Source organism: Peromyscus eremicus, chromosome 4 (assembly GCF_949786415.1).
Source record: "Peromyscus eremicus chromosome 4, PerEre_H2_v1, whole genome shotgun sequence".
Lineage (NCBI taxonomy): Eukaryota > Metazoa > Chordata > Mammalia > Rodentia > Cricetidae > Peromyscus > Peromyscus eremicus.
This window is the reverse complement of record NC_081419.1, coordinates 10,756,252-10,769,945: the sequence shown is the minus strand read 5'-3', so window position 1 is coordinate 10,769,945 and position 13,694 is coordinate 10,756,252. Positions and strand designations below refer to the sequence as shown.

The 13,694-nt window shown below is 39.3% G+C and overlaps 1 protein-coding gene across 1 annotated transcript; it reads left to right on the top strand.

Moving 5' to 3' along the window:
• The first annotated feature begins 12,556 nt into the window (after positions 1-12,556).
• Positions 12,557-13,492, top strand: LOC131907992 (olfactory receptor 1N1-like). The gene has a single exon (XM_059259065.1). The coding sequence runs from the start codon at positions 12,557-12,559 to the stop codon at positions 13,490-13,492; it is 936 nt and encodes a 311-aa protein (XP_059115048.1).
• The last annotated feature ends 202 nt before the right edge of the window (positions 13,493-13,694 follow it).

Below are 13,694 nucleotides of genomic sequence, written 5' to 3'. Positions count from 1 at the left end.
CACACACACACAAACATGTACACACATGTGTATGTTATAGCTTTTTGTACGGACACTGAAAACAACTTTGAACTTCCCCCATCTGGGAGCATTGAGCATGTGGACTGAGGGCAGTGATAGGCCACAGTTACAGCCACTATTAGGATGCCCCCCCAAACTCTCCCCTTTATGTTTCTTCTTCCCTCTTTTTTGTATCACCCTGTGGTGATCTGGGGACTGGTATTTATGATCCTCTTTCTTTACTCCTATGATCTTACTCTCTCTCCATTACTTGTTTTTTTACCAGATGGAAAGAAAATAAAGGTTTTTAGGACTTTCTTTTCCTTTCTACAAACAGCTTTGTCTGCTGTTCTTGGATTTAGAGTAAGCTAGTGTTGCACAGCTACTGTAAAGGTCATGGCCTTAGAAGGTTCATGATCTTTTCAGTTTTCTGTTTGCTCTGTGATTCATAAGAAGCTTCTAATCTTAAGAAAAGACTTGGGTTGCATACCCCTAAAATGTTCTATTTGGGTGGCAAAGTGTGTGTGTGTGTGTGTGTGTGTGTGTGTGTGTGTGTGTGTGTGTGTGCATTCTTATCCCTTCCAGGTCCTCACCTGTCACAGTGTGTATCCATTTGAAGCATCTTCAGATTCTCAAGTTTTCTCCCTAGCTGGAAAATTCTCAGTGAAGATCTGACAGACACCTTTTCTGACTTGGTCAATTAAGCTGGCATCCACTGAGTCTAGTGCTCTTTGAGAACACCAAGGGTGTATGAGTCAATTTCTGCTTCTTTGGACTAAAAAAGGACAGGGATTTCTTAGGGCTATAAAGGCTCCTGACTGATCATTTCCCAACTCAATTTATTAAAGCCAACCCCGGTGTCACTGTAGAGCCTGCTCTGCAGCCAGCTCTGTCTGGGTCCTAGGGGCATTTCTTTCCTCCAGGGTTAAGCTACCAGTTCTCAGGAGTGTGATCCTGAATCTCTTGCTGGCATGTTCTTTAGCTTGACTAGCTAGCCTGCTGGGACTCCTGCCCATGAGTTGGACAACTCACTTCCTAGCCTTTGCCCTCATTAAAATTAGGTGGAAAAGGAAATTGAGTGTAAGTGAAAATGCAGTCATTTTTATTGGTCTATATATTGATTTTCTTTTTTGAAATTCTTGTCTCATATATTACATCCCGACCACAGTTTCCAATCTCTCCTCCCCTCCCAATCCCCTCTTCTATCTCTCTCCCATACACTTTTCCTTCTTTCCCTTCAGAAAGGGACAGGCCTCCCAGAGATATCAACCAAACATGGTATATTAAGTTGCAATAAGACTAGGCACCACCTCTATAAGGCTGGATGAGGCAACCCACTAAGAGGAAAGGGTTCCAAAAGCAGACAAAAGAGTCAGGGACAGCCCCTGCTCCCATGGTTAGAAGACCCACAAGAAGACTAAGCTATACAACCACAACATAAATGCAGAGGGCATACATCAGACCTATGGAGGCTAACACAGCCATTTTTACTTTCCTAAACAGAAACATGTTAATGTAAGACACTCCCTCAAAACATCCAAAAACCTTGAGTGAGGCCCCATATGTAAAGCACATTGGCCATAGTGAGTCAAAGTACATAAAGCACACCAGCCATATCAGTGATGCTGCAAACGTAAAGCACTCCAGCAGTACCAGCTCACACAGCAGCTGCTAGGAAAGCTATTCCTATCTCCATGTTCCTGTTAGCAATCAGCTCTTCCTGAGCAGTTCAGTACACAATCACAAGTAATTAAACAATCTTCGGGTGCTGGAACTACAGTATTCCCCCTTGCATATGGGAAAATGAGTGTTCATTTGATTTGATAATTTGAGTGGAATTCCTCCTGGTGTCCGCTCACATCTAAATACCAACCCCTTAACCACTGTACATCACCCCAGCACTACTGTTGGGCAGCTAGGATTTTGATTGAATTTTTAAGGATTTAATAAGTACAAAAGACACAAACTAAAAATCTTACATATCTCCCCTTACTAGTAACAGTAAAAATTTATTTTATTTCAATTTCCTCTGCAATGTTAAGGAACAAATCCAGGTTCTCATATGTGCTAGGCAAGCACTCTGCCACTGAGCTATAGCCACAGCTTGATTCTCTTGATTTTTTGAGATAATTATTTCTCTTAATTTTTCTTTTACTGTACTTCTTTTTTCCTACTAAAGTGTTTGTATCTTTTAAAATGGATATTAGTAATAATAAGGTGAAATAAGATCTCTCCTGATCCTTATCTTACATGCAGAATTTTTCATAAAGTAGTTTTGTAGCTCTAATTACAAGTGTTTTGCTTTGTAATTTCTCCACATCTTCATACTAAAAATAATCCTGTCCCACCCACTGAATGGGTCATTTCTACTTATTTCTTCTAAATTTTGTTATTTTTATTTTTAAATCATTATTGTACACATACAGATGTTTTGTTTTCATGTATGTCTGTGCATCAAATGCATGCCTGGTGCTGGCAGAGGCCAGATGAAGGCATCAGATCTCCTGTAACTGGAGTTGCAGATGATTGTGAGCTGCCATGTGGGTGCTGGGAACTGGACCCAAGTCCTCTGAAAGAGCATCCAGTGCTCTTAACCACCTCTCTTGTAAATTTTAAACATTTCACTTAAATATTTAAGTTAAAGAGTTAAAATGGAAAATTGGTTGTGATAGAGTGGGAGGGAAAAACATCTACATGCACAAATAGTTATTTATGAGACAGAGCCTGCCAGCACCCGATTGGACTAAGAGGTGAGTCTTTATCCTCATACCCCAAAACCCCCAGGCCTTAGGTTTTGAGGCCAGGGGCACAACCCTGCACCCCTACACCACCACCCATTGCAGTCCCAGTTTCAGGCCAGTTGGCAGGCAAACCTCCTGCAGACAGGTCAGACTACCACTATCTACCATGTACTAAGACTTCAGTTACTCCCTGAGACAGAGCCCACTAGCACCAATTGGACTAAGAGCTTCTCCCTGAGACAAAGAGTCCATCAGCATAGACTAGAACAGGAGCTACCACTGGACCAAGAGTATCGATCAGACCAAGAGAGGCTTCCTCAGACACAGACACCACTTGCACCAAGTGGAGAAAGATGGGTAGGCGCCAGTGCAAAAATACAGTCAACAACACAAAAACCAATATGGCTCCATCAGAACTAACATCAGCAAGACCTGAACATCCCAACACAGAAGAAACAGAAGATATTGACCATAAAAAATGACCTTAAGAAGATATTAGAGATCTTAAAAGAGGAAATGAAAAATTCCCTTAAAAAATTTGAGGAAAAGTCAAACAAAAAATGGGAAGAAATCAGTAAATCCCTTGAAAGCCAAAAGAAAGCAATTAAACAAGTGATGGAAACAGTTCAAGATTTGAAAACTGAAATTGAGACAATAAAGAAGACACAAACTGAGGGAATGCTGGAAGTGGAAAATCTGAGTAAATGAACAGGAACTACAGATGCAAGTATAACCAAGAGAGTGCAAGAGATGGAAGAGAGAATATCTGACATTGAAGATACCATTGAGGAAATAGATTCATCAGTCAAAGAAGACATTAAAGCCAACAAAGTCATGACTCAAAATGTCCAGGAAATTTGGAAAACCATGAAAAGACCAAACCTAAGAATAATAAGGATAGAAGAAGGAGAAGAATACCAACTCAAAGGCACAGAAAATATATTCAACAAAATCATAGAAGAAAACTTTCCCAACCTAAAGAAGGAAATGCCTATAAAGATACAAGAAGGTTACAGAACACGAAATAGGCTGGATCCAAAAAAAAAGTCCCCTCGCCACATAATAATCAAACCACTAAACAAACAGAATAAAGAAAAAAATATTAAGAGGTGCAAAGGGAAAAGGCCGAGTAACATATAAAGGCAGAACTATAAGAATAACACCTGATTTCTCAATGGAGACTCTAAAAGCTAGAAAGTCCTGGACAGACATTATGCAGACACTAAAAGACTATGGATGCCAACCCAGACTATTATACCCAGCAAAACTCTCAATCAACATAGACGGAGTAAACAAAATATTACATGATAAAACCAGATTTAAACAATATCTCTCTGCAAATCCAACCCTACAGAAAGAACTTGAAGGAAAAATCCAATCTAAGGAAGTTAGATACACCAATGAAAACACAGGCAATAGATAGTCCCACACCAACAAATACCAAAGAAAGGAAAAATACAACACTACCACCAAAAAAATAACAGGAATTAACAATAACTGGTCATTAATATCCATTAATATCAATGGTCTCAATACACCTATAAAAAAGACACAGGCTAACAGAATGGATATGAAAACAAGATCCATCCTTCTGCTGCATACAAGAAGCACACCTCAACTTCAAAGACAGATACTACCTCAGAATAAAAGGCTGGGAAAAGATTTTCCAATCAAATGGACTTAAGAAGCAAGCTGGTATAGCTATCCTAATATCTAATAAAGTAAACTTCAAACTAAAATCAATTGAAAGAGATTGGGAAGGATATTATATATTTATGACAGATGATCCAACAAAATGAAGTCTCAATTCTGAATATTTATGCCCCAAATACAAGGACACCTATATTTGTAAAAGAAACATTACTAGAGCTTAAATTGCACATCAAACCCCATACACTAGTAGTGGGAGACTTTGCACCCCACTCTCACCACTGGACAGATCTGCCAGACAGAAACTTAACAGAGAAATAAAAAAAAAACTAACAGATATTATGACTCAAATGGACTTAATAGATATCTACATAACATTCCACCCTAACACAAAAGAATATACCTTCTTTTCAGCACCCCATGGAACCTTCTCAAAAATTGACCACATGCTTGGTCACAAAGCAAATCTCAACAGATACAAAATATTGAAATAACCTCCTGTATCTTGTCAGACCACCAAGGCTTAAAGTGAGATTTCAACAGCAACAAAAATTACAGAAAGCGTACATCTCATGGAAACTGAATGATGCCCAATTGAATCACCAATGGGTCAAGGAAGAAAGAAGGAAAGAAATTAAAGATTTCCTAGAATTCAAGGAAAATGAATGTACCATATACCCAAACTTATGGGACACCATGAAAGCAGTGCTAAGAGGAAAATTCATACCTCTGAATGCCCACATGAAGAAGTTGGGGAAATCTCACACTAGTGACTTAACAGCACACCAGAAAGCTCTAGAACAAGAAGAAGCAAAGTCACCCAGGAGGAACAGACGCCAGGTTATAATCAAATTGAGAGCTGAAATTAAAAAAAAATAGAAACCAAGAGAACAATACAAAGAATCAATAAAACAGAGTTGGTTCTTTGAGAAAATCAACAAGATAGACAAGCCCTTATCCAAATTACCCAAAAAGCAGAGAAAGAGCATCCAAATTAACAAAATCAGAAATGAAAAGGGAGACATAACAACAGACAACAAGGAAATCCACATAATCATCAGGTCATACTTCAAAAACCTGTACTCCACAAAATTAGAAAATCTGAAAGAAATGGACGATTTTCTGGATATGTACCACATACCAAAGTTAAATCAAGACCAGATAAACTATTTAAATAGACCATTAACCCCTAAGGAAATAGAAACAGTCATTAAAAATCTTCCAACCAAAAAGAGCCCAGGACCAGATGGTTTCAGCACAGAATTCTACCAAATTTTCAAAGAGCTAATACCAATACGCTTCAAATTGTTCCATACAATAGAAACAGAAGGAACATTACCAAACTCATTTCATATGGCTACAGTTTTCCTGATACCCAAACCACACAAAGATGCAACAAAAAAGATAATTACAGACCAATCTCCCTCATGAACACTGATGCAAAATACTCAATAAAATACTGGCGAAACAACTCCAAGAACACATCAAAAACATTATCTACCATGATCAAGTAGGCTTCATCCTAGGGATGCAAGGATGGTTCAACATAGGAAAATCTGTCAATGTAATACATCATATAAACAAACTGAAAGAAAAAAACCCACATGATCATCTCATTGGATGCTGAAAAAAACCTTTGACAAAATCCAACACCCCTTCATGATTAAGGTTCTAGAGAGATCAGGAATACAAGGAATATACCTAAATATAATAAAGACAATTTACAGCAAGCCAACAGCCAACATCAAGTTAAATGGAGAGAAACTCAAAGTGATTCCACTAAAATCGGCTGTCCACCCTCCCCATACTTATTCAACATAGTACTTGAAGTTCTAGCTAGAGCAATAAGACAACAAAAGGATATCAAGGGGATAGAAATTGGAAAGGAAAAAGTCAAATTTTCACTATTTGCAGATGATATGATAGTCTACATAAGTGACCCCAAAAATTCTACCAGGGAATTCCTACAGCTGATAAACTCCTTCAGTAATGTGGCAGGATACAAGATTAACTCAAAAAAATCAGTAGCCCTCCTATATACAAGTGATAAATGGACTGACAGTGAAATCAGAGAAATATCACCCTTTACAATAGTCACAAATAATATAAAATACCTTGGGGTAACCCTAACTAAGCAAGTGAAAGTCCTGTATGGTAAGAACTTTAAGTCTCTGAAGAAAGATATTGAAGAAGATATCAGAAAATGGAGAGATGGATAGGTAGAATTAACATGGTAAAAATGACAATCTTACCAAAAGCAATCTACAGATTCAATGCAATCCCCATCAAAATCCCAACACAATTCTTTACAGACTTGGAAAAAACAATACTCAACTTCATATGGAAAAACAAAAAACCCAGGATAGCTAAAAAAATCCTGTGTAATAAAGCACCCTCTGGAGGCATCATGATTCCTGACCTCAAGCTCTACTATAGAGCTATAGTAATAAAAACAGCTTGGTACTGGCATAAAAACTGACAAGTGGACAAATGGAATTGATCTGAAGACCCTGACATTAATCAGCACACTTATGAACACTTGATTTTTGACAAAGAAGCCAAAACTGTACAATGGAAAAAAGAAAGCATCTTCAACAAATGGTGCTGGCATAACTGGATGTCAACATCAGAAGAACGCAAATAGATCCACATCTGTTGCTATGCACAAAACTCAAGTCCTAGTGGATCAAAGACCTCAACATAAATCAAATTACACTTAACTTGATAGAAGAGAAAGTAGGAAGTAGTCTTGAATTCATCAGCACCGGAGATCACTTCCTAAATATAACACCAGTATAGCACAGACACTGAGAGTGACAATTAATAAATGGGACCACCTGAGAAGCTTTCATAGAGCAAAAGACACTGTCAATAAGACAAAACAACAGCCTACAGAATGGAAAAAGATCTTCACCATCCCCACATCTGACAGAGGGCTGATCTCCAAAATATATAAAGAACTCAAAAAGCTAGACTTGAAAATACTGAACAATCCAATTTAAAAATGGGCTACAGAGCTTAACAGAGAATTCTCAACAGAAGAATCTCAAATGGCTGAAAGACATTTAAGGAATTGCTCAACATCCTTAGTCATCAGGGAAATGCAAATCAAAACAACTCTGAGATACCATCTTACACCTGTCAGAATGTCTAAGATAAAAAAGACTGAAGACAGCTTATGTTGGAGAGGATGTGGAGCAAGGGGAATACTCTTCTACTGTTGGTGAGAATGCAAACTTGTACAGCCACTCTGGAAATCAGTATGGCAGTTTCTCAGAAAATTGAGAATAAGTCATCCTCAAGACCTAGCTATACCACTCTTGGGCATATATCCAAGGAATGCTCAATCTTACCATAAGGACACATGTTCAACTATGTTCATATCAGCATTATTCATAATAGCAAGAACTTGGAAACAACCTAGATGCCCCTCAACTGAAGAATGGATAAAGAAAGTATGGCACATATACACCATGGAGTACTACTCAGCAGTAAAAAAACAATGATATCATGAAATTTGCAGGCAAATGGATGGATCTAGAAATATCATCTTGAGTGAGGTAACCCAGACTCAAAAGGACAAACATAGTATGTACTCACTCATAAGTGGTACTATATGTGAGGGAAGGCATGGACAGACTGCAACCCACAGCTCCAGAGAAGCTAGCTAGCAGGGAATGACTCTAGGAGGGACACATGTATGGCCCATCAAAGGTGATAGTGGATGAGAACTACATGAGCAGACTGGGTATATGGGTGGCAGAGGGCGAAGAGTAAGGGATGAGAACATAGGGAAATGGAAGGTTCAAGCTGGAACAGGGACAGAGTGGGAGGACAGGGAGGGAGATAGCATGATAGATGAGGACGTCATGGGAATAGGAAGAGGCAGGGTACTGGGCAGGCTCTCAGGAATCCACAAAGATGACCCCACCTTGGAGTGCTGGTAGTGGTCTAGAGGGTGCCTGGACTGGTCTACTCTGGTGACCAGTCTAGTGAATACCCTAACCATCATCATAGAGTCTTTGTCCAGTGACTGATGGAGGCTGATGCAGAGATCCATGGCCATGCACCAGGCTAAGCTCCAGGAATACAACTGATGAGAGAGAGGAGGGATTCTGCAGGTGGGGGACCTCGAGATCATGATGGGAAGACGTGCAGAGATGACCAGCCACACTAGTGGATGCCCATGAACTGTAGACTAGTGGCTGTGGAGCCCCCATGGGACCAGACTAGGCCCTGTGGATATGGAAGATGGTTGTTTGGCTCGAACTGTTTGGGGGGCACCCAGGAAGGGGGATTGGTAACTGTCCCTGGTTCATGGACAGGCTTATGGGAATCTGGTGCCTATGGTGTGATGCCTTGTGCAGCCCTGGTGCAGTGGGAAGGGACTTGGACCTGCCTAGGCTCAGTGTGCTGGGCTCTGCTGACTCCCCATGGGAGACCTTGATTTGGGGGATGTAGGGATGCAGGGTGGCTTGCAAGAGAGGGCTGAGAGGGTGGGAGGATGGAGGAGGGTGATCTGTGGGTGGTATGTGGAGTGAGTAGAAAATTTCTTAATAAAGAAAAATGAAAAAAAGATAATATCCACCATAAAAAAACAAATAGTTATTTGCATCAATACTTTTTCACTAATCCATGCATTCTACATTTCTTAGATCTGAACATCTGTTTTGGTGTTTCTACAACTTTGAAGCAGCTCACAGTTAGACATCAGGGCTCTGAAAGCGAAGAGCTTGTGAACAAGTATTCTAGAAGGCCACAATGAAAGTTCAATGATTTCCCAAGCTTATGGAAATCTAAGAATCATTTATTCACTGCCTTTTTTGGTGAAGTGGAAACATTATTTATAGTTACAAAGTTTCTAAAGTAAATGTAAACAGAAAGGAGTTCAGGAGCTTATATCTGGAAGAAAATATCTCCAAATTTCCGTCAAGTTGAGGGCTACATTCAGGTTCATTGTTCTATCTGGATTCCACCTTCAAAATTTTTGTTACTATAATTAACTCTCCTTGTTTCTCTTGTCTTTACAGCATTTGTGCCTTTGAAAAGAGCATCACCTATAGTAATTATGATTGGAATCAGATGCATGAGTTTAGTATAACATCTTTAACCATAAACATGAAAATTCTTCAAAAAATTCATGCCCTGTGATGTTAAACCGTGTGCATGGTAGACACTGGCAGATTTGGAATTGCTTTGATAAGAGTTTAGGAGCAGGGTCCTTGTTCTATGGAGATATGCTTATTTTCTTACAAAGTACATTTTTACTATAACTAACATTATAAATCAGTGCAAATCAAAAAAATTTAATGTCACTACATAGGAAAAGAAATAAACCATCACTTTGTTGTGACATTGGTGCTCTACTAACTTGGTCAGTTACAGTACATAGACAGATGTGAGATAATTATTAGTGTCTGCACGAACAAGGCTCATGGGACTCTGTCCCCCTGACTCCTTATATGTGTAGATGTCCAAAGCGGGGACTGCCAAACCTTTTCCAGGGAATATACTGATGAGCTAATGTCTTTCTTTCTCTTTAAGTTCAGGTTTGAAACTAAAATTATACAAATACTTTAATATGCCTGAAGACCTGGTTCAGGTGGGATCTGAGCACCATGTGTCCAAGGTCATGTCCAGGGGTCAGCTCAAACCCGGTCCTCTTGTGCTCTTTTTCTTCCAGCCAGAGAACACAGCTGTGACTGCAGCAGCCTCCCAATTAGGCCCATCCTTGACTTGCCTTTGCAATCCTTTGCGAACCCGCTGACTCCTTACCTAGAACCGTCATCTCCTTTTGCCCCTACCACTGTCCCTTTTAAATTATATTCCCAATCTAAGTTTAGATATGTGATTTCTGGTCACTTACTGTTTGTTTTTATCAGTTATGATTATGACCCGTAATTCCAATTCACAGAGCCTGTCAGGAAGACTGTGCATTCTCCTTGGGATTAGGGAGTGTTTGCACTGCTTCCTGTTCACTGACTAGGGTAGAAGTGAGCAGTGAAACTTGAGTCAAATAGCTCAGGCTAGCACTACTTTGTCTACCATCCTTGAGCCAACTCTTAACCTATTTTGATTGACACAGTAACAGAAGAAACTGACGGTAAGTAAAATTTCTTATCCTTGGATGTCAGAGAGAGAGAGAGAAGAGAGACTTCCCCAAGTCTCTGGATGTACCTCATTGGTATTTCAAAAATCTATATAGTTTTCTGAGGCCACAAATATTACAATAAGAGTAAACTTTTTCAAAGAAAGAGTGAAGTGTAGGGTACCAGTACCAAATGCTTGAACAGAATAACAAGAGAAGGCAAATGCTGGCATTAGGTGTATTCAAAGAATTTGGGAGGTGGTTCCTACACTAATATTTCATGCCATAGACTGAAAAACACCTCCATATAGCAGTGGGATGACCAATGCACTGCATGCTGACACAGCTAATACAAGACTCATTGTTCATTCCTAAAATGATGTATAATTTATTTCAAGAGACTCAATGGAAATGAATGAACTTCCCTGATGAAGAAAGGCAAATTATATAATATATATGGGTATATATTATATATAATACAAAGGTATATAATGCTCGCTTATATATCCATCATCTTGATGAAGTTTCATTTCATTGGGTTTAAGAGAGTCTTTCTCATTTTAGAATTTGATTATGTGTTAAATACCAGATTCTAGCCTATATATGACATGGTGTTCCTCATTATGAGATTGAGTAGGAAAAGAAACAGCTTTTAGCTCTTTCTGATCTCTCTGGAAGACTGTATAATTCTGAGATGTTATCCAATTCAGTTAGTGTATGATACAGGAGGAGAGAAATATGTAAGCACTTTCCGCTCTCTCTCTTGCTAACACAGGAAATACTGACTTCAAAAATGAGTCATAATTAGATATCTTTATTGATTTGCAGGTAAATTGTTTTTTAGGTCTGGACTTCCACTAATGAAAAGTGGGACCAACTCTGACTCAGTAGAGCACTAATTGAGAGCCTAATACAACAAATTATGTACTTTGTTACTCCATGTATTCTAATGCATGTTGAAAACTTTTCAATCACCTCACACTTAAACTTACTTAGCTGTGACTCAAACACACGTGTCAAACATTAAAAAAAAAAAAACAAATCTTAACATGCTTAAGCATCAGAACACTCAAGGAAGATTTAGGCTTCAAGGAAAGTTTTGCAGACTGTATCACAGAAAATATTAGTTTAATAGTTCTCAATGGAGGATAAAATTTTATATTTTTAACAAGCTTTTGATTGTGGTTTTGATAAGCTGGTCCACTGCCAAAAGTTGTAAAATCTCCGTGCCAGCTGATCTCTCTACTCAGTTCTTCAACATCACTTTTGCTCTACTGAAGTCAAAGAGACAAAATAGTGGGGGACAGAGACACAAAGTTGTTAAACTAGGAATCCTGGGAGGTAAAGAGGAGTTAAGTGATAGAGAACTACTCTCTTTGTATTGATTAATGACCAAGCTCCAATTATATCTGTATTTATGAGTGGTGGATGCCTGTGAAAACCACTCAAACACCTACACCCCTAACCTCCGTAGGTAACAGTGCTAGCCTCTGTGCCTCAGTTCACTTAACAATGAAGAGAGTATGTGTAAGTATTTAACAGTGCCTGACACTTAACAACTGGCTAGAAATTGTTACCTAAAGGAAGAAGGTGATGCCAAGGGCAAACCTCATATTCAGAATTTGATATTTTATGTCAGAACAAGTGATGAAAATAAGTAGACAGAAGTTATTCAGACACATACCCTTTAGAATAAAAGGAAGTTTTCTCTTTCTCTGTCCCTGTCTCTCTCTCTTTCTTTCTCGGTGTATGTGTGTGTGTTAGATCATTTCCCCAAAAAAAACATTCATGAATACACCATTTTTCACTAATGGAAATGATAGTTGTAAACCTAGGCTAAAGTTTGACAATCCTAGATAGAGCCTTAAAGATCATGCTGTGTATAAATGTCTAATATGGAGAAGAGGGAATATGAGAGTCATCAAAATGACATGAACATGAAAGGTCATGCTGTAAATAAAGAGAGTGAACTTAAATACAGACTTGGGTATTGGAAGGCTCAGAAGCCAGTGCCTGCAGCTTAAGACTCAATCCTACATTCTGACTATCTTTTCTGACTCCCAGATGCTTTAGGCTCATGGAAAACCAATCCAGCATCTCAGAGTTTTTCCTGCGAGGAATATCAGGGGTTCAAGAGCAACAGCAGCTACTCTATGGGCTTTTCCTGTGTATGTATCTTGTCACCTTGACTGGGAATGTGCTCATCATCCTGGCCATTGGCTCTGACCCACATCTCCACACTCCTATGTACTTCTTTTTGGCCAACCTGTCATTTGCTGACATGGGTTTAGTATCCTCTACAGTGACAAAGATGCTGTTTAATGTTCAGACTCAGCACCACACCATCTCCTATACTGGTTGTCTAACACAAATGTACTTATTCATGATGTTTGGTGATCTGGACAGCTTCCTCCTGGCTGTGATGGCCTATGACCGTTATGTGGCCATCTGCCGCCCTCTCCATTATTCCACAATCATGAGTGCCCGATTCTGTACACTGATGCTTGCCCTGTGCTGGGCCCTCACCAACGTAGTTGCCCTGACTCACACTCTCCTTGTGGCTCGACTGTCCTTCTGTGTTGTTGGGGAAATAGCTCACTTTTTCTGTGACATTACTTCTGTTCTGAAGATATCATGCTCTGACACTCATGTCAATGAGTTAGTGCTTTCTGGCTTTGGAGGCACAGTACTCATAGTCCCCTTTGTAAGTATTGTCATCTCCTATGTCCACATTGTATTTGCTGTCCTTAGGGTTAAGACTTCTGGTGGGGGTACAAAGGCTTTTTCTACCTGTAGTTCCCACCTCTGTGTGGTCTATGTTTTCTATGGGACGCTCTTCAGTGTCTATCTGTTCCCTCCCTCTGTAGAGTCCACAGAGAAAGATGTTGCAGCTGCTGCAATGTATACAGTGGTGACTCCCATGTTGAAACCCTTCATCTATAGCCTAAGGAACAAGGACATGAAGGGGGCCCTGAAGAGGCTCCTCTGTCATAGGAGAATTTTTTCTTCTTAGATATAGCAAGAGTAATGTTTAATGAAGAGACAGGGCTTGAATCAGATAAGTGGCTTCCAGTTTGGGAACAGTCACCTGCTAGCCAAGAGGTTATTGTCCAATTTATTCAACTTCAATGAACTTTAATCTTCTTATACATAAAATTAAGACTATGGATAATGTAGAAGTCTTTCTGAGTTTTTTTGTTTGTTTTTTGTTTGTT

Excerpts from the sequence above, each read along its gene's own strand:
- LOC131907992 (XM_059259065.1), top strand. The coding sequence starts at position 12,557 with ATGGAAAACCAATCCAGCATCTCAGAGTTTTTCCTGCGAGGAATATCA.